Source organism: Carettochelys insculpta, chromosome 28, assembly GCF_033958435.1.
Source record: "Carettochelys insculpta isolate YL-2023 chromosome 28, ASM3395843v1, whole genome shotgun sequence".
Lineage (NCBI taxonomy): Eukaryota > Metazoa > Chordata > Testudines > Carettochelyidae > Carettochelys > Carettochelys insculpta.
The window spans coordinates 16808853-16832518 of record NC_134164.1 but is presented as its reverse complement, the minus strand read 5'-3'; the positions used below and the strand labels follow the sequence as shown (position 1 = coordinate 16832518).

Here is a 23666-nt window from a genome sequence, read left to right as displayed (position 1 = left end):
CTCAGCCAAGCTGCCCTGCCTAGCCACAGTCCCAAGCATGTGCACACCTTGCCCTTGGCTGGAGAGAAGGGGCTCCTGGGCAAGGCCTGGCTCTTGGCGTTTGGTGGCTGCTGGAGGCATCTCACGGGCTCCCCCTGCAGAGAGGAATTTGCCCTTGCAGGGCTGTGCCCGGCGCTCACTTGTGACTCATTTCTGTGTCTGGTCTGGGCCTGGGCCTGGCTGGCTGGGCCCCCTGTGGCTGCTGGCTGGGTCTGTCTCTAAAGACACAGCACATGGTTGCAATGTGCATTTTCTTGCACTAAAGGGCAGCCCCCTGCTGCCCCCCCCTTGCTCCCAGGTTCCAGTGGGAGAGTGCCACCAACGTGCCAGGCCCCAGGGACGCTGCCCTGGGCTGAGAGGCAGCTCTGTGTTTCCCAGAAAGGGGGTGGGGGGGCTGCATTATTCCACCCCACCCGCTCCAGGATAGCAGGGCTGGCTGGGGCCCTGCCTGACCCGCCCCCACCCCCAAGGGTAAGGACAGATCCAGGGGCTCCTGTGGTGCCTCTGAACAGACTCTCCTGGGCTGTAGCATTGCCTCAGACTAGTAGGGGCCCAGCCGCCTGCTCCCTCCCCTCACACCTCTTTGGGTCCCGCGCAGCCATACGCTGGGGCTGCACAGAGGAGGGGGGCAGGTACAGTGCCAGCCCAACTCCTGGGGAACCCACTGGTGCCAGGCAGAACATTGTGCTTGGAGATCCCTGACACCAGCTTTGCTGCGACTCCCCAGCAGCCAAGGGTCGGCAGAGGTCAGTGAGCCCGGAGCGTTTAGAGAGCCCCACCACAGCCTGGTTTCTGGGGGTTTATTCATCAGAGCCCTGGTTTCATGCATGGGGCACTTCAGCCACACTACAAAGCAGCATGGGACAGCAGGAGCACAGCGCATGGCTCCCAGCTGGGCACAGTTCTGAGGCGAGGTACTACAGCTGATCTTGGCCCCAGCAGACACTCGAGCACATGGTACCAAGGGCAGGGGCTCTGGTGCCCTTGCCCAGAGGTTGCACCACCTTCCTCAGATGGCTGACTGCTCCTGCAGGAAGCTCTCCGCGCCCCCCGCCAGGCTCCTCTCAGGCTCAGTGGCCAGGGCAGCCTCGCGCAGCACTGCCACGTGCTCCTCCGCAGCAGACAGTGACTGGTCGACCCAGTCCATGCCGCTGGTCAGGTGGCAGGCATTCCGGGTCACCAGCACCAGGTGGCTGACAGACAGCAGCAGGGCTGTCGTCCTGCAAGGAAACCGGGGGCATGGTTACAGCCATTGGAGGACAACGACCAGCCTAAGCAGCAGGGGGCCTGGACAGGATGTCTGTCAGCTGCAGCCTCCTGGGTGATCCTGCTCGGGGACGGGCAGAACACTGCCAACCAGCAGCTTTATCAATCTCTCAGCAGGAGGTAGTGTTGCCTAATGGCCAGTGCAGTGGACTGGAACTCAGGGCCTGACCTTGCCCAAGCCGCTGCCCTGATCTGTGCTTCAGTTTCCCCTGGGATAGCTAAGGGATAACTGTACAGCTTTACTTTGTAACATGTCCTGGGAGTGACACAGGTGCTAGGCGGTGGTGTTAGTACAGTTGTTACTCCTGGCGTTGTGGAGCCCCAGGCACAGACCTGGCCCCATGTAAACCCAGCCATCCCATGTCGGATGCCAGTGGCCCATGGGCACCAACTGGCAAAGTGTTCGCTGTGTCGTAAGAGCAGCTCCTGGCAGACCTGGCCCACTCACTGCCCCTGCAGGGCCCCTCGGTGATGCCATGGGAGTCTGGGCACTACGCTTGGTGTTGCCAGCCAGAGAGGAAGGCAGGAGGGGTCTGGACAGTTCAGTGGCTGATCAGCCTCATTAACGCACCCACAGGAGGCCCAGTCACAAAGGAAGGGCACGTGGGCAGAGGAAGGTGAGACAGCAGGTGACAAACAGCGACTGTTGGGGCAGCCAGCAGCCGGCAGAGAGACACTCATTCCCATTCGTGAAACCACAAAAGCCGAAAGGCCATTGCGTGCGATGAAGCCAGAGCCCCAGTGCAGCCTGAGAAGCTTGGCTCTAGCCATTGCGCTCCAATTTGGTGTTAGAGGGAACCCCTTGCTTGCCAGCCCCTTTGCTTGCCAGTGCTGGACGATCACACCCTGCCCATCTGCCAGTGCTGGGTGGTCTCCATGGTGAGGGCCCTGACTTGAATCACTCTTGCATTCATGCCCTGTTCCCTGCTGTTCTGGGAGAGCTCACGGGGAATGGGTAGTGCTGCAGGACTCTGAGGCCGGGGGTATGGCTTGCTAACAGACAGGCAAAGGGGAGGTGGCATGGCCCTGGGGGCTGACTGGGGGGCTGACAAGCTGGAGGGGTTGGGGGTTGCCACCCACTTAAGCTTGAGGGAGTTTTGCTCTCGCTGATGGCAGAGTAACAAGGTGACTCACAGGCCAGACGCCCTGAGAACTGTCATCTTTATGGAGCTGGGGTTGTGTTTTCACACATCACTGGGACTGTTTGCAAAGAGTCCTGTCCTCAGCCCTGGGCACACACATTATGCATGTTGTCCTTCATCACCTCGGTGCCGGAAGCAGGATCTCACATGCCCTCTCCCCATGCAGCTAGCGTCGCCAGACATCCTGCAATCTGTGGGACAGGCCTGAATGTCCATGAAAAGCCCCGTGTCCCACAGGGACATTTGTGCATAAATGCAGGACACAGGAGTTGTCGTGGAAATTCCCAGGCTCTGGCCAGGGAGTCTTTGCCTGGAGCTGCAGGTGGGGCTCTGCGCTCCAGCTGGCTCCCAGCAGTGGGAACCCCAGATGGAGGGATGAGGGGATCCCAGCAGCCTCAAGGCTGGGAGCCAGCTGGGGCGCGGGGTCCCCGTCTCCCACGCAGAGACCCCAGTGAGAGTCCTGCTCCAGCTGCTGGGAAGTGCCACCTCCCAGGGCAGGACCCACCCCACTGTGCGTGGGGCCCTCCCACTAGTTCTGGGCCCCTGCGACTACAGAGTGTCACAGTGGCTCCCCATGGTTCCAGGCTCCAAGGAGCCGTGTCTTCAGGCATGTGGGCCAGGGCTTACCGTGCGTCCAGAAGCTTGGGATCCAGAGGAGGGTACATGGACCTCACCACGTCATCCACCCTAGGGGGAAAATGAGAGCTTCACTCACTGTGATTTGCTGGCCTGGGCCATGGTTATCTTTTCTCCCTCAGCCAACACGGTTCAGAGCCCAGCTGCTCAGACGCTCACTGCCAGCCCAGCCGCACAGGCATCCAGCCAGGGCCATGCACACCAGGGCTGAGCTCCGTAAGAGCCCTCCGCTCACTTGGCAATGCCCGGCAGTAGTGCCCTGACGCCTGGTGCCTAGCAGCCCTGCTGACAGCCAAGAGTGGCAACTGCAAGTGTCTAAGTGACTTAGGAGCACAACGCCCATGGGACACCAGTGTGAGCTTGGCACTTAGACATGTGACATCCCCCAGCCAAGATGTCTCTTTTGAGGATCTGTCCCCAATGCCTCAAAGACCCATAAAATCAGGCACAGAAAAAGCTGTTGATTATTTGTGAAATCTCCGAGACTTAGGACATGATTTGGGGGCTGGGGTGGGGGAGCAGCAGTGAACCTGAGCTCACCCGCTCAGCTCACACATGTCTGGTGCCCCCATGAGGGGCTCCCTTTGGCATGGGTGAGCCCCAGCCCATGCGGCCTACCCACGCCCTCCACTCACCTGGGGCTGATCCGCTTCGCCACCACGATAATGTCACTCAGGCTGGCAGGGGACTTCATTCGGGCCCCAGAGCCCATGGTCATGGCAACCAGCTTCTCTGTCAATGTGTGACAAATCTGGCCAAAGAGAGAATGGAACCAGCGTGTCTCTTTAGGGCCAGTTAGAGAAGGGGGGGCTGATAGCCTAGTGGTTACAGCACTCTGCTCCAAAACCCGGCGCCCAAGCCAATGTCTGTTTCAGGATTTCATCCACCGCAGGCGACCATATGCAGAAGAGCTGGTAAGACCCCACTGCAGAACACCCCATAGCCTAGGACACCCCCTTGGGCAGCAGAGACATGGGGTGAAGTCACTCCTCCCCACCATGCAAGCAGGGACTGCAGCCTGGATTTGCTACATGCCACGGGAGAGCGGGAACCTGCAGGCACTACAGGGACCATGCCGAGCCAAACTGGCGCCAGCAGAGAGTTCCCAGCTAAGAGTCCCATGCAGGGAAATAGGAACCCAGCCAACGGGGCTGACAGCCACCCGGGGTCCTGCAGCAAGGTGGAAGGGCAGGGCCCAGCTCAGTAACCCCAGAATGGGTGGGGCCAAGGACACTGAGTGCTTAGCACCACGTGGACCATGGTGCTGGGCCCCTATCCCTCAGAGGCACCCACTGCAGCGCTGCTGCGGCACTTCAGAGGGGCCCAGAGCTCTGGCCACTGACAAAGTAGTAGCAGTGGTGGCTGGAGCAGGGGGCCCCTTTGAAATGCTGGGCCCTGGGGCAACTGCTCCCTTTGTGTACACCCCCATCTGTGGGCCTGCACCTAACTCCCTGGACAGTGGGCGAACCTAGGGCTGGGGGAGGAAATAGCCTGCCCCCCTGCAACCTGAGGCCACTGCTGCCCAGGGCCCCATGGGAACCAAGTGCCTCCACACTGTCAGGGCAGGCCACCCCTCCACAGCACATGTCCCAGCCTCTCCAACCCCAGCAGGAGCATGGGGGGATGGGGAGCAGGTGGCACACAGCCCCAGCTTTCCCGGGAGCACAGAGAGGGCGGTCCCCGGCTCTGGAGCATGTACCGCACCCAGCTCCTGTCTCCCAGGCCCAGGAAGGCTGGCAGCACAGCCTCAAGCCTCAGGGGGCTGAAGCCCAGACAGGCCAGGGATACTGTGGGCGGATACACTGAAGGGGCATGGACTGGAGGCAGAGTGGGGCAGGGCAAGCTGGCCATTTGGCAGCTCCCTCCTCCTCTTGCTGGCCTCTGAGAGGCCCATTCATAGGCCCCCGTGCTGTCCATGCATTGTCCAGGGATCTGGGGCTGGGCCAGACTTCCCTAAGAGCCACCTCAGCGGAGTGCAGCTCTCCTTGGTGGGACGACTCTTCCAGCCCTCTCACTGTTTCTTGGGGCCAGGACCCTAGACAGGGAGGCCAGGGCTTACCTTGAGAATAGCGATGCAATGAGAGACCAGGCCCCTGTGGAGAAAGGGAACGCCAGTGCTTAGAAAAGAAGACAGTCTCATTCGTGCCTCACCTGGCACCAACCTGCATGAAGGTGGCATGGCCAGTGTGTGCCATGGGCTTCACAGAGCATAGGGCAGTGCAGACCTGCACACTGAAGCCCTCAGTGCTCCAGCTGGCGTTGGGCATGCTCCTCTAACAGGGAGGGGAAGGCCTGGGCCTCGCCTGGCTGAGAGAGGAGGTGGGTCTCCACCATGTGAGTCTTTCACCCAGGGCCGGTTCCATCTCTCCAGCAGAGGGGCTCTGAGCTTGGGGGCCCTTGGGTGCTGCTCTGCTGAGCATTGGCGAGCTGGCCAGAGGCAGAAGCCCAGCTCCAAGTGAGATGCCCACGTGCCCATGCAATGCACTGGGAGGGCTCAGCACCCACCATGGGGATTCTGCATGGCTAACCAAGGAGCAGGGAGTGGGATGCCAAGGAAAGGGGCAGGGCCTAAGTGTACTTGGGTGCCTGATCCCTATAGTTCCAGCATCTGCCGCACGTGCCAGCTGGGGCTCACCTGTCAGAGCCCCTTCCTTTGAATAGTTAACTAAATACCTGGAGAGGTGCACCACGGATCCCAGCCCGACACTGAGGGCACCGGCGGAGTCAAGTGGGTTCTGCCCCCTCTGCACGGCCTGCACATTGAGAGCACACACAGGGCCTCCCTCTCCCCCGGGCTGGGTTCGCAGGACACCTTTTCCCCCTCAGTTCTTCCCCAGCGGTCAGTGTGGGGTCTGGCATGTCCAAGTACGCGTGGCACCTGGCACCTGGCACCAGGAGGGAGGAGGGAGGGAAGGCTCATCCGCGAATCACGTGGAGGGTTCGGCATGGGGTGCTGTCAGTCACGAGCGGCAGCTCAGACAATGCAGTGCACGCTGGCAGCAAGACCTCAGGCCTCGTCCAGAGCTAACATCTCCGCCACTGCACTAGGGTGGGGGACAGATTCCCCCCAGCGCTGCAGCCCCCAGAGTCAACCAGTGACTGCCAGCCTCAGCTGAGAGGTGAGCAGAGAAGCCCTTGCAGAGCTGGTGCCGGCACTACAGGGTTGGTGGCAGGGCTGGGGGGCCCAACCACACTGAGACTCCCTTGAGGAGCTGGTGCCCCCAGGGCGAGGCAGCCACCCAGCAGCAATTCTGAGCCTCCACAGCACCCGATGTCGGCTGCTTAAAGGTACAGCTTGGAGCACCCCCTGGGGGAGAGTCTGCACTGGACACAGGATGCACATGCTCTGGCAGCTTGCCCTGGCCATAACCTCCATGACTGTGCTGTGCAGGATACTGGGCTAGAGACGGCCCTTTCTGCCCTTCCAGCCTCTGAACCTTTACTAGTCAGTTACACCCCCACTCCAGGTCTGCGCCTCTAAGTAGAATCAGCCCATGTTGAGGGACGTTACTCATACTGAACTCTGCCAGCCCTGATGAGCATGGCTCAGAGCCTCAGAACTGCCGTAGGGCTGCAGCGGGGCCAGCGTTTTGGAGTGTTGTATCCTGGTGCTCACAGCAGGTGTGGCTTTGCCCCACACAGGTCTGGAGTTGCGATGAAGGCCCTACGCAGGCTGGGTTTGCACCACTGTCTAGTGGCCTTGCATGGTTACACAGGTGGTGTCAGAGAGAGGGCTTTGGATTCTTCGATCATGGGATGCTGGTCTGGGCACAAGGATTATTGGGAAAAGATGGGGTCCACCTAACCAAGAGAGGAAGGAGCATTTTCACAAGTAGGCTTGCAAACTTAGTGAGGAGAGCTTTAAACTAGGTTTGCAAGGGGACAGTGACCAAAACCCTGTGGGTAGAAAGGAAGTTGGAGGCTGGGAAGAAATGCAAAGAGGAATGTACAACAAAAGTGGACGCCTGGTTCGAGTAGAGAGGGCGGGGAGATCGACTGGTTATCTAAGGTGTTTGTACACCAATGCCAGAAGCCTGGGTAACAAGCAGGAGGAATTAGAAGCTCTGGCCCAGTCCAAGAACCATGACTTGATTGGGATAACAGAGACTTGGTGGGATGACTCGCATGACTGGAGCGCTGTCATGAAAGGGTACAAACTGTTCAGGAAGAGCAGGGAAGGAAGAAAAGAAGGAGGAGTTGCACTGTATGTAAGAGAGCACTATGATTGCTTGGAACTCCAGTACATAGAGGGAGAAAAGCCTGTTGAGAATCTATGGGTCAAGCTTAGTGGTGTAGGCAGCACTGGAGATGTGGTGGTTGGTGTCTGCTACAGGCTGCCAAATTAGGATGATGAGGTAGATGAGGCTTTTTTTTGTACAACTGAGAGAAATTTCCAGATCGCGGGCTCTCGTTATCTTGGGGGACTTCAATTACCCTGACATCTGTTCGGAGACTAATATGGTGGTACACAAGCAGTCAAGGAAATTTCTGGAGAATGTTGCGGATCACTTCTTGGTACAAGTGCTGAAGGAACCAACCAGATGTCGTGCATGGCTCGACCTGCTGATTACAAACAGGGAAGAACTAATAGGGAAGGTAGAGGTGGGTGACAACCTGGGAAGCAGTGATCATGAGATGGTAGACTTCAGGATCCTGACCAAAGGAAGGAAAGAGAGCAGCAAATTACACACCTTGAACTTCAGAAAAGCAGACTTTGACTCCTTCAGGAACCTGATGGGCAGAATCCTGTGGGATGCTACCATGAAGGGAAAAGGAGTCCAGGAAAACTGGCAGTATTTTAGAGAAGCTCTATTGAAGGCACAAAAAGAAACCGTCCCGATGCACACTAACAGAAGTAAATATGGTAGGAGACCAGACTGGTTAACTGGGGAAATCTGTGAAAAACTTAGGCACAAAAAGGGAGCTTACAAAATGTGGAAACTTGGACAGATGTCTTGGGAGGGATATAAAGGTATAGCTCAAGAATGTAGGGCAGTTATCAGGAAGGCGAAAGCACAACTGGAGTTTCGACTCGCGAGGAATGTGAAGGATAACAAGAAAAGTTTCTACAGGCATGTTAGCAAGAAGAAGGTGATCAGAGAGGGCGTGGGGCCTACTGGATGAGGGAGGTAACCCAGTGACAGATGATGTAGGGAAAGCTGAAGTACTTAATGCTTTCTTTGCCTCTGTCTTCATGGAAAAGGACATGGACTAATGCAATAAATGATGCATTTTGGGATGAAGATGGACAGCCTTTGGTGGGGAAAGAACAGGTTAGGAGCTATCTAAAAAAGCTGAACATACATAAATCCATGGGCCCGGACCTAATTCATCCGAGGGTTCTGAGGGAGTTGGCGAATGTCATTGAAGAGCCCTTGGCCATTATCTTTGAAAAGTCATGGAGATCAGGAGAGATCCCGGATGATTGGAAAAAGGCAAATGTAGTGCCCATCTTTAAAAAAGGGAAGAAGGATGATCCTGGGAACTATAGGCTGGTCACTCTTACATCAGTTCCTGGAAAAATCATGGAGGGGTTCCTCAAGGAAGTCATTTTGAGACACTGGGAGGAGGGGAAAGGGATCAGGAACAGTCAGCATGGATTCATGAAAGGCAAGTCATGCCTGACCCATCTGATTAGTTTCTACAATGAGATAACTGGCTCTGTGGATAGGGGAAAATCAATGGATGTGGTTTATCTTGACTTTAGCAAAGCTTTTGATACGGTCTCCCACAATATTCTTGTCAGCAAGTTAAAGGAATTTGGATTGGATAAACGGACAGTAAGATGGATAGAAAGCTGGCTAGAAGGTTGGGCCCAGCAGGTAGTGATCAAAGGCTCGACGTCGGGATGGCGGTCGGTTTCTAGTGGAGTGCCTCAAGGTTCGGTTCTGGGTCCTGTTCTGTTCAACATATTTATCAATGACCTGGATGAGGGGTTGGATTGCACCCTCAGCAAGTTTGCGGATGACACTAAGCTGGGGGAGAGGTAGATACGCTGGAGGGTAGGGACAGCGTCCAGAGTGACTTAGACAAATTGGAAGACTGAGCTGCAAGAAATCTGATGAGGTTCAATAAGGACAAGTGCAGAGTCCTGCACTTGGGCTGGAAGAATCCCAATCATTGTTACAGGCTGGGGTCCGACTGGCTCGGTAGTACTTCTGCAGAAAAGGACCTGGGAGTTGTAGTGGACGAGAAGCTGGCCATGAGTCAACAGTGTGCCGTTGGAGCCAAGAAGGCTAATGGCATATTAGGTTGCATCAAGAGGAGCGTTGCCAGTAGATCCAAAGAAGTGATTGTTCCTCTTTATTCGGCTTTGGTGAGGCTGCATCTGGAGTACTGTGTCCAATTCTGGGCCCCCAATTATAGGAAGGATGTGGATACACTGGAGTGGGTCCAGCAGAGGGCGACCAGAATAATTAGGGGGCATATGACTTATGAAGAAAGGTGGAGGGAACTGAGACTGTTTAGTCTGCAGAAGAGAAGACTAATAACAGCCTTCAAATTACTGAAGGGAGGTTGCAAAGAGGCTGAAGAGAGGCTGTTCACAGTGGTCATGGATGGCAGGACATGGAACAATGGTGTCAAGTTGCGGTTGGGAAGGTCCAGGTTGAACATTAGGAAAAACTTTTGCACTAGGAGGGTGGTGAAGCATTGGAATGGCCTGCCCAGGGAAGTAGTGGAGTCTCCATCCCTGGAGGTGTTTAAGTCTCGCCTTGACAAAGCCCTGGCTGGGCTGATCTGATGGGTTTGGTCCTGCTTAGAGCAGGGGGCTGGACTCAATGGCTTTTTTAGGTCTCTTCCAGCTCCATTTTCTATGATTCTATGAGCATCGGCTGCACTCGTAGATCAGCAGATGGGCAGGCGCCAGGGCTCTGCCATTAGGCAATGGGGCCCTGAACAAGTGTAGTTTGTATTGAACAGTGGCCGGGAGCCACACTCTGCCCCAAGCAGTTTACACTCTGCTCAGCTGGGGCAGGAGGCGACAGACATGCCCACAGTCACCAGGAGAGCTAGGCTAGGAGCTGGGGCTAGGGCTGCTCCCCTGGACCATCCTGCCTGCTGACCATAGGGGATTCTGCTCTAGTGAAGAGCATGCCCCACGGCAGGCTCTGGGCCCAGGGGCAGGCAGCTGACCTGGAGCCAAGACATGGAACCAGGCAGCAACTGGTTCACGCGAGACGCAGCTCCGGAACTCTTACGAAGCATCTTCGATCCACTCCTCATTCTCCAGAATGGCCTCTATGTGGGGGTTTGTGATCACAACATCGTCCAGCTCCAGCTCCGAAGGCTCCGACTGTGTCTCCATCGCCCCCATCAGGTCCACTATCGGTCTGGAAGAAACAGGGAGGGGTCAGCCAGCCCCTGGCGGGACACAGGGGGGTGGCTGTGACAGCAATAGCCAAGGGCCTGGTTTCTAAGCCCCCAACTGCCAGACTCCCAAAGGGGGAGGTGGGTGCTTAGGGGCGGTCATTGATCTTAGTGCTTTGGAAAATCCTGCTCAGCTCCTGGCTCCAGTTGTGGATCTGCGTGAGCCTGGGCCCCGGGGATCCAAGAGCCAGGGGGACAGGATCCAAAGATGCCAAAGGCCCTGTCCCTCCACTCCCGCTGCCCCCAGGACCTGTCTGAAGATGGGACCTAGCATCCAAGTCACTTCTTAGCTCTGCAGTTTGCTCTGTCTGAGCCCTCTGCTGCCTACGGGCAAGATTTCCCAGTGGCTTGTGACATGTGTGGCCCTGCAGGGCACACAGCGCACAGCCCTTGGGGTCTGCGGGAAGTTCCCTCTTGGGAACTTTGGAAACCCTGTTCCTGATGTGCCTGGATTTGGTATTCCATTACCACGGGGAGAGCCCTGGCTGGGGCACTTGGAAGTGATGGCACGTCCCTGAGCCGCACAGGCTAGGTTGGGCTGGCCGAACAGGCGTCCGGGGCAGGTCAGAGCCCTTCCCTGGTGTGTGGTCAGCACTGGTGACGGCCCATTCTCAGCATGCACCCAAACTTGTCCCCTACCCCCGCACCAATGCCAGTCTACGCTAGTAGGTGTCTTTCGCCCAGTAGCTGAGCACAAAGTGCCGTGGCTGCATGTCTGTCTTGTGTGCTCAGCTCCTCCCCCACCTCCTCCCACTATGTCCCTGCTGGCTGGAGGTGGTGGGGCAGGAAATGCAAAGACATCATCTCTGCCTGGTTTCAATGGGTATGAGCATCCATCTCCCTTGGGCCTGGCCGCCCCTCAGCCCTGGCTGTGTTAGACAGGGATCAAGGGGCCTTGGAGCTGGTCCCCTTCCTGCCTTGTTGAGCCCTTACACCTGCAAGCGGCCACGTCCTACCAGGCAGCTCTGCTTGAGGCCAGCGGAGCAGTCCTGGCCGCCCAGGCTAACAAGGACAAGGCACCTCTCTGCCACCTCGCTCTCAGCCTGGGGTCCCTTGACACTTCTGTGGCAGTCCTCAGCTGCCAATGCTCCCCACAGGCCATGGAGGCTCTGTCTGGATGGGACTGTTGAGCTGGGCAGACCCACCGACCCGGCAGTGCATCTCTGGGCATCAAGTGCTGTATGGGCTCATCAGCACAGCAGCTCTGAGATCCGCGCACGCGTTGCCCTCCATTCCACTTTTCTGTTGGTCTCTCACTCCCTCTCTGTGGCTGTGGGGTGAATGCAGAAGGGGTTGGACACTTACTTGGTATCATAATGGTGCAGGAGGTCTTTGTGCCGGCAGTAGCGCTGACGGCAAACCACCACCAGCGCCACGAAGGAGGCCAGGAAGATGGTAGCCAGCACGCCAATGGCCACAATCACCACAGTTTCCATGTCTGCTGCACTGCTCCCCAGGGTCTGCTCAGAGGTGTAGGTCCATCCCACAAGGCCCCTCTGGAAACACCTGAGCAAAGGACAAACAAAGGAGTGAAGAGCCACTGCCAGTGTGGAGGAACACGGCTGCTCAGATCACGTGGGGAGCTCTAGGGAAGCAAATCTCACCTGAGCAAGAACTGGGCAGGGAAACCCCGGGAACCCCTCACAGTGGGCCAAAGAAATCCTGGGGAGGGGGGCCAAAGCAGAGAGGATTTTGCACCCAAATTTCCCATTTATTTTCCAAGGCTTCAAAATTCCAACCACCTCAGAAATGTCAAAACTGGGAACATTTCCAGGAGAGCCCCTGTGTCAGGTCAAGCTACCCAGTGAGACGAGCAGATGGCCTTCCTCATTACAAACTTTGTGTCCCCCACAGACAATATGGTCTAGTGTGTAGCGCCCCAGTGCGAGATAGGGTTTTATGCATAACTCTGCCAGTGACCTCAGAGAAGTCCCTGCACTTTCACTTGCCAGTTCTTTGGAGCAGAGGCTGTCTCAGGGAGTGTTTGTACAGCGCCAGCCGAATGGTGCCCTGTGCTCTGGGGGAGGTCTGCTGGTGCCACCGTAACCTAAGCAACAGCTGTGTTTGTGGATGCTGTTCCCTGCAAGCTGAGCATTTGGGTGGATGCCCAGGAGAGATTCAGGTGCTGCCTAGCTTATTAGCAGAGAGTCCACAGCTGGCAGCCTGTGTGGCTACTGGTGGTGCACATCCACACATGCATTGGTGCATGTAACAAAATTTATTCCACCCATGGATTAAAAAAATGAGAGGTGACCGTGCTTGTGGATTAGTGTCCTGGCATGGGGGTTGGCCCCAGTCATTCTGGCTTTGATCAGAGCTCATGGGTCACTGGGCAGTTCAACCCAGTTAGTCGTAGAGTTTAAGGCCAGCAGGGGCCCTCAGAGCCTGCTTCTGAGCCTCAGTGCAGCACCTGCCAGCAAACTGCACCCAGCTGCCTCTGCTGTAAGCCCACAGAGATGCTCCAGTCTGATACACTGCAGCCCTCGGCATCTGAGTGATTGTGTGTCAGTCAGAGAACAGAACACCAAGGTGCCACCATGTCCCAGGCCCCCGCAGTGGCAGTACATTGGTCAGTGGGGTGGGAACAGATGGTCCCAGCTGGGGAATGATGCCTCATGCTGCTGAGGAAATCAAATCCCCGCCCACCCCACCCCACCAAAGTCCCACCTCTACCAGTCTGACCGGGGGGGGGGGGGGGGGCGGAATTCATTCGCAACTGCCGAAACGGGGATCAGTTATTCCCCGAGCATGTGAGCTGGACCCACCAGCCAGGAAGCCGGGGGGGGGGGGCGGTGGTTCCTGTACAACACCTGTACACCCCCTGCCTGTGTCCCATCTATAGCAGAAAGAGATCTAGGGGTTAGAGTGGACCACAAGCTAAATATGAGTCAACTGTGTGATGCTGTTGCAAAAAAAAGCAAACATGATTCTGGGATGCATTAACAGATGTGTTGTGAACAAGACACGAGAAGTCATTCTTCCGCTCTACTCTGCACTGGTTAGGCCTCAGTTGAAGTATTGTATCCAGTTCTGGGCACCGCAGTTCAAGAAAGATGTGGAGAAATTAGAGAGGGTCCAGAAAAGAGCGACAAGAAAGATTAAAGGTGTAGAGAATGTGACCTATGAAGAAAGGCTGAAAGAATTGGGCTTGTTTAGTTTGGAAAAGAGAAGACTGAGGGGAGACATGATAGCGGTTTTCAGGTATCTAAAAGGGTGTCATAAGGAGGAGGGAGAAAACTTGTTGTTCTTGGCCTCTGAGGACAGAACAAGAGATAATGGACTTAAGCTGCAGCAAGGGAGGTTTAGGTTGGACATTAGGAAAAAGTTCCTAACTGTCAGGGTGGTCAAACAGTGGAATAAATTGCAAAGGGAGGTTGTGGAATCTCCATCACTGGAGATATTTAAGAACAGGTTAGATAGATGTCTATCAGGGATGGTTTAGACAGTACTTGGCCCTGCCATTGGGGCAGGGGGCTGGACTTGATGGCCTCTCCAGGTCCCTTCCAGTCCTAGTGTTCTATGATTCTGTGAAAACAGCCTTCAGCTTCCTGAAGGAGGGGCTCTAAAAAGGATGGAGAGAGGCTGTTCTCGGTAGTTATGGATGACAGAACAAGGACCAGTGGTCTGAAGTTACAGAGGGGGAGGTGTAGGTTGGATATTAGGAAAAACCATTTCACCAGGAGGGTAGTGAAACACTGGAACGTGTTACTGAGAGAAGTGGTGGAATCTCCATCCCTAGAGGTTTTTTGAAGTCCCAGCTTGACATAGTCCTGGCTGGGATGATGTAGTTGGGGTGGTGCTGCTTTAAGCTGGGGGCTGGACTCGATGACCTCCTGAGGTCCCTTCTAGCCCTAGGATTCTATGATTCTATGACTGGAGTGGCAGGAAGAGAACCAGTAAAGGACAGAGCCTTGACAGCGTAGGAGGGCGAGATGTGGTAACAAAGGACATAGTCCATGTTGGCAAAGGCAGCTCAAAGAGGGTGAGGACGGAGTATGGGGTCTGAGCTTTGTCTTGAAAGAGGTCACTAGAAACCTCGGTATAATGGTCTCAGTGGTGTGCAAGGGTCAGCAGTCAGGCTGCAGAAGGTCTTGGATGGGTCTGGAGGAGGAATGCCAGCCAGCGCTTTAATGAGTATAGAGATGGGACAGAGACGGGGATAGGTGGAGAGCAAACAGGGCTCAGGTGGGGTCTTTGATGCGGGGGAGACCAGCCCATGCTGCATTGTGAGGGAACCAGCCAGAAGAGAGAGAAACTCTGGAGAAGAGTAGGAGATAAGGCCAGAGGTGGTGATGGTGCTCAACTCCTGGGGAGCCCTTGGCTGCCCAGGTCACATGCTGTTATTTTCACTTGGTCATCAGCAGCCTAATGAGTTGCCAGTGGGCTGTGCACAGCTGCTGCATTGGTGTAAGCAGATGTCTGACACTGCAGGCCATTCTGGCAGGTGGGGGAGTTGGCCAGAGTTTGTTACTTTTGAAAATCTGAGGATTTGAAGCCAAGCTCGTAATTTTAGCACTTCAAACTCATGATTTCTGAGCACTTGGGGAGCTGCCCCATCCATCCCCAGTCTTGGCTGCCCCCTGCAACCTCTCCTAGAACATAAGAACAGCCACACTGAGTCGAACCACGGTCTCTCTAGCCCAGTGTCCTGGCTTCTGAAAGCAGCCAATGGCACATGGCCCAGAGGGATGAACAGAACAGGTAATCACCAAGTGATCCCTCCCCTGTCACCCTTCCAGTCTCTGACAAACAGAGGCTGAAGACACCCATGTGCCCAGCCAGCCTGACAGCCATTTATGGACCTGTCATCCAAGAACTTATCTAGATATTTCTGCTAAAGTTTTGATCGTCCTCTGTCTGTTCCCACTTGCAGTTCAGTTCTGTCTGTCCACAGCCCCACCCCAGTTATCTGAGACTCCCAGAGCAACTGCAAGAATCGTAGACTCTGAGGGCTGGATGGGACCTCAGGAGGTCATCGAGTCCAGCAAGACAGCTGCTTCTTACCCGTCAATGTGTTTTCAGCTTCTTTTCAGAAATCTTGGTTTAGTATCTGCTACGGGGATGGAATTGCCTTTGCCTGGGGATGATCCCGGAGCCCTCAGCCCAGGTAAATTGGCACTGTGTTATTGAACCTTTGTTGTCTCCGTCTCCCACCCCTCGTTCCCACCCAGAGCAGGGCCTATTAAACAGAGCTCCTGGAGCACCCAGACCCAGTCTGTGCTGGGCCAGTGGAAGCCAGGCTGCACCATGATCTGAGACAGTGTCCCGCTTTCCCTCTTCCATACCCCATAGGACCATGGGAACACTGGCGCTGGGCCCCATATAGCACACGACCCCATGTGCACATGGCATCCCTGAGCAACTAGCTGGTGGGGGCAGGACAGACATGGGCTAGGACTTTTCAGGTACAGAAAATGCCATGGGGCTCTTGGGCCGTGAATGCAGATGGAGGAACAGCCCTGCTCATATGCTAACAGCTTCCTGTGCAGGATGAGAAAATCATGTACACAGCGGCCTGGACTGCTCAGGGACCAGCAGTGTCCAGACCCAGGCCAGGGCCAGACAGCTCAGAGACCAGCAGTGCCTGGACACAGGCTAGGCCCAAACAGCCCAGAGACCAGTAGTACCTGGATCCAGGCCAGGCCCAGAAGGCCCAGAGACCGGCAGTGCCCAGACCCAGGCCAGGCACAGACGGCCCAGAGACCAGCAGCCCCCAGAGCCAGGCCTGGCCTGGACAGCCCAGAGACCAGCAGTGCCTGGACCCAAGCCAGGCCCCGACAGCTCAGGGTCTGGCAGTGCCCAGAGCCAGGCCAGGCCTGGATGGCCCAGGGACAAGCAGTGGCTGGACCCAGGCCTGGCCCAGACGGCCCAGAGACCAGCAGTGGATGGACCTAAGCCACTCCCGGACAGCTCAGGCACCGGCAGTGCCGAGACCCAGGCCAGGCTCAGATGGCCCAGAGGCCAGCAGTGCCTGGACTCAGGCCAGGCCCGGACGGCCCAGGGACCAGCAGTGCGCAGACCCAGGCCAGGCGCAGACAGCTCAGGGTCCGGCAGTGCCCAGAGCCAGGCCAGGCCCAGACGCCCCAGGAACCAGCAGTGCCTGGACCCAGGCCAGGCCCGGACAGCTCAGGGACCGGCAGTTCCCAGACCCAGGCCAGGCCTGGACGGCTCAGAGACCAGCAGTGCCTGGACTCAGGCCAGGCCTGGACGGCCCAGAGACCGGCAGTGCCTGGACCCAAGCCAGGCCCAGACGGCCCAGAGACCAGCAGTGCCTGGACTCAGGCCAGGCCCGGATGGCCCAGGGACCAGCAGTGCCCAGATCTAGGCCTGGCCCGGATAGCCTAGAGACTGGCAGAAGCAGGCCAGGCCTGGATGGTCAGAGTGCTGGGGATGCCAAGGCCTTCCCAGGAGTGCCAGGCCCAAGCGCACCAAGATGCGGGGTCTGTCCAAGCTGCACAGAGACTGAGGAGTGCTGCTCTCCTGACACAAGCCCCACAAGATGGGCGGGGAGCTCAGCCAGTGGTGCCGAGCTGAGTCGGGACAATCTGCTTTGCAAGCCCAGAGCCCCTGAGCACAGCAGGTGCCAGCTGTCCTGGGGGTCCCAGGCTGGCTGGGGTGGGGGAGCAGGCAGAGCCATGGGGTGAACTCAGGGGAACGGACTGACCCTACTAACTGCAGCAGAGCTCCATGCTTCCCTACCTGCTTGCCGAGGAGCACAGCCAGGCACCAGCACTTCCGCAGGGCCAGGAACGGAGCAAACACTCCCGGCTCCACCTGACCTTTGCTCCAGCGACTCACGGCTCGGCTGCCGCAAACCCAGCAGGGAGAGCAGGGCTGCAGCTCACGCCTCCGCCAGCCTAGCCCCTGCACCGCAGTGAAGGGGGCAACGCTGCTGAAACTAGGGGTGCTGCATACCCAGCTCAACGGGGTCTTCGTATATGCCAGGTTTGCCGTTTGGTTCAGTGTCTCCTGGCACCCTCCTATCTGCATTGCTCAGGTACTCTGATGCTGGGGGGAGCACTACTCAGAAAACAAAGCCAGGCCCCTGAGCTAGCTGTGTCAGCCCCCCACTGCTCCCTCTGACCTGTCGGTAGGCCAGACCCATACCCCCACTTCCTCCCTTGAAGTGCTGCTTCCCCCTGGCTGCGTTGGGCTCACAGGCTCAGATCCCAGCTGCCGGAGTCAGGTTGTCCTGGGAGATGCTTTCCTTGAGCAGAAAGGAAGGGGCTAGCTCTCTTGGGTGTGCAGAAAAGGGGAGCCCCTGGCCCCTCCCCACATGCTCCAACACCAGAGGCCAAATCCCCCCTCCCCCAAAGGCCCCCATTATTTTAAAAAAATCTTATGATTTCACACACCTAATTCATTGTTTTGACCCTTGTGGGCCCATCGGTCTGCTCTTCCCCAGTAGGGCCCCGTCAGATCCAAGCCCCAGTGCAATAGCCACTGTCACCGCTCACTTGGCAGCTGCTACCCTGATTGCCATCGTCCCCCCCATGTGGTCACTGATTTGGGGGACAACCCCCCAACAGAAGAACACAGAGCCCGGTTAGCACTGCCTGCATGTGAGCAGCTATGGTGACAGGAAATCCAGCAGACCATCTCCAAGGAAGAAACACACAAGGGAGAAAAACCTTCTGCAGTGGCCGATCCCAACACATGCCAATTCCGACCTGAAGCCCTGGGCTCTGCCTTGCTCACAAGCACTGTAGGGAGAGGCCCAATTGCTTGTTTAGTTAAAGCCAGCTCAGCATTACAGCTGTGGGAATCAATGTGGCTATTCAGCATGGGAAGTTAAGAGGGTGAGCTGCAGGGTAATGCTGGCACATAAAGGCACTTATCTGAGCTTGCAGGCAGTGCAGTCTGGTGACTTTCAGAAATCTATGTTCTAACGTGGGCTCCTCCTTAGCTTAGTCACTCACCCTTGTGTGCCTCGATTTCCCCTCCCAGTCTTAAGCTATTTCATGTGCAATACTGTCCTGCACTGTCACCTGCTGTGTGTTTGTTCAGTGCCCAGCCCCATGAGGCGCTCGGCTGAGCTGAGATTTCTGCCTATGATACATAAAACCAAGACCTTCCACCTCTTTGATGTCCCATCTGCTTAAATACACAGTGTTCACTTTGAATGTGTGATTTTTTTGCCTGGAGTTATATTGTGTGACTTGCCATGTCCTAATGCCAAGTACTGACTCGTCATCCCCCATGCCATGTAACATGTCAGGGTAAAAAGGAGTACAGACAGGGTCCTCTGCCTGGCGCTATCCCTAGTCCCACCTCCCGTCCTTGGGGAAAAGGCAGGCCCCATCTTAATGTTGCCTCTGCATAGTCTTTTGTGGTCTAGTTTCGCTTTTGGAACCATGTTTCTTGTCTGTTGGCCTGAATAAATCACTGCACACAGTACCTGGGGCTCAGTATGCTCATTTCAGGCCGCATCCTGTAAATACAGCAGGGGTGAGGGTCCCCCTCGGGAGGGTGGGTGGCATACAATTTCCTAAGGGGGGGCGCACAGCATGATCAGCTGCTGGGTCCCAGGCTCATCCATCTCTCTAAAAATGTGGAAATATCTTACTGATTTTATGTAGGTAGACGCACATTTATAGACCAATTAATATAGCTATTACTCCTTACATACAGGGTGAACCTTTCTAGTCCAGCACTCTTTTGTCCAACAACATCCATAATCCAGCATGATTTTAGTTAGCTGGATGTCTATTTATCATGGGTGTGGCCAAGTTTCTCGTGGTCCAATAAAATTTGTTTCCAGGCACCCGTCCTGGCTCTCCATGTTAGCCGTGTCTACACGTGCACGCTACTTCGAAGTAGCGGCATTAACTTCGAAATAGCGCCCGTCACGGCTACACGCGTCGGGCGCTATTTCGAAGTTAACTTCTACGTTAGGTGGCGAGACGTCGAAGTCACTAGCCTCATCAGGAGATGGGGATAGTGCCCTACTTCGACGTTCAACGTCGAAGTAGGGACTGTGTAGTCATTGCGCGTCCCGCAACTTCGAAATAGCGGGGTCCGCCATGGCGGCCATCAGCTGAGGGGTTGAGAGACGCTCTCTCTCCAGCCCCTGCGGGGCTCTATGGTCACTGTGGGCAGCAGCCCTTAGCCCAGGGCTTCTGGCTGCTGCTGCTGCAGCTGGTGATCCATGCTGCGTGCACAGGGTCTGCAACCAGTTGTCGGCTCTGTGGATCTTGTGTTGTTTAGCACAACTGCGTCTAGGAGGGGCCCTTTAAGGGAGCGGCTTGCTGTTGAGTCCGCCCTGTGACCCTATCTGCAGCTGTGCCTGGCACCCTTATTTCGATGTGTGCTACTTTGGCGTGTAGACATTCCCTCGCAGCGCCTATTTCAATGTGGTGCCGCGCAACGTCGAAGTTGAACATCGACGTTGCCAGCCCTGGAGGACGTGAAGACGTTATTCATCGAAATAGCCTATTTCGATGTTGCTACATCAAAATAAGCTATTTCGATGTAGGCTTCACGTGTAGACGTAGCCGTTCTGTGCTTTTATTTATCTGTAATGTACTCCTACATGTCTTCTCAGAGCCCAGTAAGCAGTGGCAGTGTTGGTAATGCTGCTAGACAATATTGACCTCCCATGGTCTTTCTCTCGTTCGTCACTGATCAGGTCTCAAGGGTGCCAGACTAGATAGATTTAACCCAGACTTATTTTCTTACATGTGCCATTTTTTTTCATGTGAACTTAACCAAAGTTTCTGCCAGTTTGAATGATGTTAGACTGGTTGGGGGGCCCTGCTAATTGCAGGGTGGAAAAGTGTGGCCTGATGTAAAAAGTTTGCTCCCCCCCGAACCACAGAACGCAGTTACTATTGGTTTTCCAGGATGGGGCCCACCTCCAAGAAATTCCAAAGCAAATTCTACCTCCAGACTGCAAAGAAAGCGGAGGGAAGAGTTATCCTTCTGGTGTTTTATCATAGCTGAGCTCTTAGCTTCAAACATACTGGACCAGACCCTCAGCTGGTGGCAACTAACAGGGTCTACAGGGCAACGGTGCTGCTTTACATGGAACATAAGAACATAAGAATGGCCATACTGGGTCAGACCAAAGGTCCATCCAGCCCAGTATCCCATCTGCCGACAGTGGCCAATGCCAGGTGCCCCAGAGAAGGAGAACAGAAGACAATGATCAAGTGATTTATCTCCTGCCATCCATCTCCTGCCCTTGTACTGAAGGCTAGGGCACCATACTTTACCCCCGGCTAATAGCCATTTTTGGACCTAACCTGCAAAAATTTATCGAGCTCTTTTTTAAACTCCAATAGAGTCCTGGCCTTTACAGCCTCCTCCGGCAAGGAGTTCCACAGGTTGACTGTGCTCTGTGTGAAGAAAAATTTCCTTTTATTAGTTTTGAACCTACTACCCATCAATTTCATTTGGTGTCCCCTAGTTCTTGTATTATGGGAAAAGGTAAATAATTTTTCTATATTCACTTTCTCCACACCATTCATGATTTTATATACCTCTATCATATCACCCCTCAATCGCCTCTTTTCCAGACTGAAAAGTCCCAGTCTCTCTAGCCTCTCCCCATATGGGACCCGTTCCAAACCCCTAATCATCTTAGTCACCCTTTTCTGAACCTTTTCTAATGCCAATATATCTTTTTTGAGGTGAAGAGACCACATCTGCATGCAGTACTCAAGATGTGGGCATACCATAGTTTTATACAGGGGAAGTATGATATCTTTTGTCTTATTATTTATCCCTTTTTTAATAATTCCTAACATCCTATTTGCTTTACTAACTGCCGCTGCACACTGCGTGCGTGTCTTCAGAGAACTATCCACTATAACTCCAAGATCCCTTTCCTGATCTGTCGTAGCTAAATTTGACCCCATCATGTTGTACGTGTAATTTGGGTTATTTTTTCCAATGTGCATTACCTTACACTTACCCACATTAAATTTCATTTGCCATTTTGCTGCCCAATCACTCAGTTTGCTGAGATCTTTTTGTAGTTCTTCACAATCCCTTTTGGTTTTGACTGTCCTGAACAACTTGGTGTCATCTGCAAACTTTGCCACCTCACTGCTTACCTCATTTTCTAGATCATTGATGAACAAGTTGAACAGGATTGGTCCCAGGACTGACCCCTGGGGAACACCACTAGTTACCCCACCTCCATTGTGGAAATTTACCATTTATTCCAACCCTTTGTCTTCTGTCTTTTAACCAATTCCTGATCCATGAAAGGATCTTTCCTCCTATCCCATGACCGCCTAATTTACATAAAAGCCTTTGGTGTGGGACTGTGTCAAAGGCTTTCTGGAAATCTAGGTATATTATGTCCACTGGGTGCCCCTTGTCTGCATGTTTATTAACTCCTTCAAAGAATTCTAATAGATTAGTTAGACACGACTTCCCTCTGCAGAAACCATGCTGACTTTTGCCCAACAATTTGTGCTCTTCTACATGCCTTGCAATTTTATTCTTTACTATTGTTTCTACTAATTTGCCTGGTACTGATGTTAGACTTATCGGTCCATAATTGCCAGGGTCTCCTCTAGAGCCTTTTTTAAATATTGGCGTTATATTGGCCATCTTCCAGTCATTGGGTACCGAAGCAGATTTAAAGGATAGGTTACAAACCACTGTTAATAACTCTGCAATTTCACATTTGAGTTCTTTCAGAACCCTTGGTGAATACCGTCTGGTCCTGGAGACTTGTTACTATTCAGCTTATCAATTAACTCCAAAACCTCCTCTAATGTTACTTCAATCTGGGAGAGTTCCTCAGATTTGTCACCTAAAATGGCTGGCTCAGATTTAGGAACCTCTGTAACATCCTCAGCTGTGAAGACTGAAGCAAAGAAATAATTTAATTGCTCCGCAATGGCACTGTCTTCCTTGATCACTCCTTTTACATCTTTATCGTCCAAGGGCCCCACTGCTTTTTTGGCGGGCTTCCTGCTTCTAATGTATTTAAAAAACATTTTACTATCATTTTTTGAATTTTTGGCTAGCTGTTCCTCAAAATCTTTTTTGGCTTTTCTTACTACATTATGATACTTAATTTGGGAGTGTTTGTGTTCCTTTCTATTTTCCTCACTGGAAAATCTGCAAATATTTCCCTCTCAGTGCATTGTGAAAACGACATCTCACAGCTTAAGGACATACTCTTCTCTCTTTATGGTTGAGAGAAACTCTCTCCCCCACGTACACCCTGGCAAAACCCAACTGTGACCACCAACAAAAACCCTCCTATAAAGTTGTGCCGGTGACCCGATGAGAAAGAAAAGTGCAGCCTGGGCTTTTGAGTGAATTCATAACTTATTGCTAAGGAACAGATTTCATGACAGCTTTTCTCATGTTTCCCAGGAGGAAAAATAGGGATCCAGGGAGTGCAGCCTCACCCATGAATGTCTGAATTCTTTAACAGGATTAATGAGACCACTTGAATATCTTTCTCTGTTCCCAAAGAGCTCAGAGCGAGCAGAAAGCTGTGCTCGGGGTTAGCCTTTTCCTTGCTGAAGGGTTGTCTTTTAAAAAAGGAAACTGAAGTTGCACAAGAGCTCCTTAAACTGTGTTTTCTCTTTTGCAAGCTTGACTCCACCACAGCCTGGGAAGAACAATGCAGATCAGGAATCACATCCCAACCTCACCTTTCCCCCTTGCAAGAGAGGCCGGAGGCTGCCCCAGTCCCAGATCACTGTGCAGTTACCTGGAGTGATTTCGGGTCAGACGGAAGGGTTCCACTTGCCAGCGTTGGTTAAACAATTTGTTTTCCTTTCGGCCAAGATGGACTCTCCCCAGCTGCTTCAATGAGAAGTGCCCACGCTGCTTGCTTCCCGTCTGCTCCAGCTGGTGTGCATTCCTGGCTGGCGGGCTTGGGAGTAAAACTGAACAGACTCAAATCTGACGGGGTAATGCCTGGCTGGGGGCTGAGAGTGCTCTGCTGGTCAGCTGCTCTCCCCCACTGCACAGGCATTCCCGCCAGAGACAAAGAACCACAGCAGAGCAGATGCCTTCCTGGCTCGCCTAGCAGGAGACTCTTAATCCAAACAATAAAGTCACCATTGAACCTCTACACCAAACTACCTCACTAGGGCTCTGCCCCCATGCATCTGTCCGCCTGGCCCCATCACCCTGGGTGCTGAGACCCTCAGCAGTGCTATTCAAGTCACAGGCATCTGAGAGACAGGGCAGGTCTCTGATCCCTAACATACCACTAGGAAACTGAGACCTGGGGAGACT

General features: G+C 54.4%; 1 protein-coding gene across 2 annotated transcripts; it reads right to left on the bottom strand.

Annotated features, from left to right (window-relative positions):
• Positions 1-822: 822 nt before the first annotated feature.
• TMEM98 (transmembrane protein 98) lies at positions 823-23666 on the bottom strand. Of its 2 annotated transcripts, none has more exons than XM_074978998.1 (7): positions 23134-23666; positions 11757-11957; positions 10283-10414; positions 5143-5176; positions 3719-3834; positions 3075-3134; positions 823-1259 (listed from the first exon to the last, which is right to left on the bottom strand). In XM_074978998.1, exons 2-7 carry the CDS (start codon positions 11885-11887, stop codon positions 1049-1051), a joined length of 684 nt encoding a protein of 227 aa, XP_074835099.1. In that variant the 5' UTR covers positions 11888-11957; positions 23134-23666; the 3' UTR covers positions 823-1048. The 2 variants fall into 2 exon arrangements, with proteins under 2 accessions (XP_074835099.1, XP_074835100.1); XM_074978999.1 differs by lacking the exon at positions 23134-23666 and adding an exon at positions 17151-17223.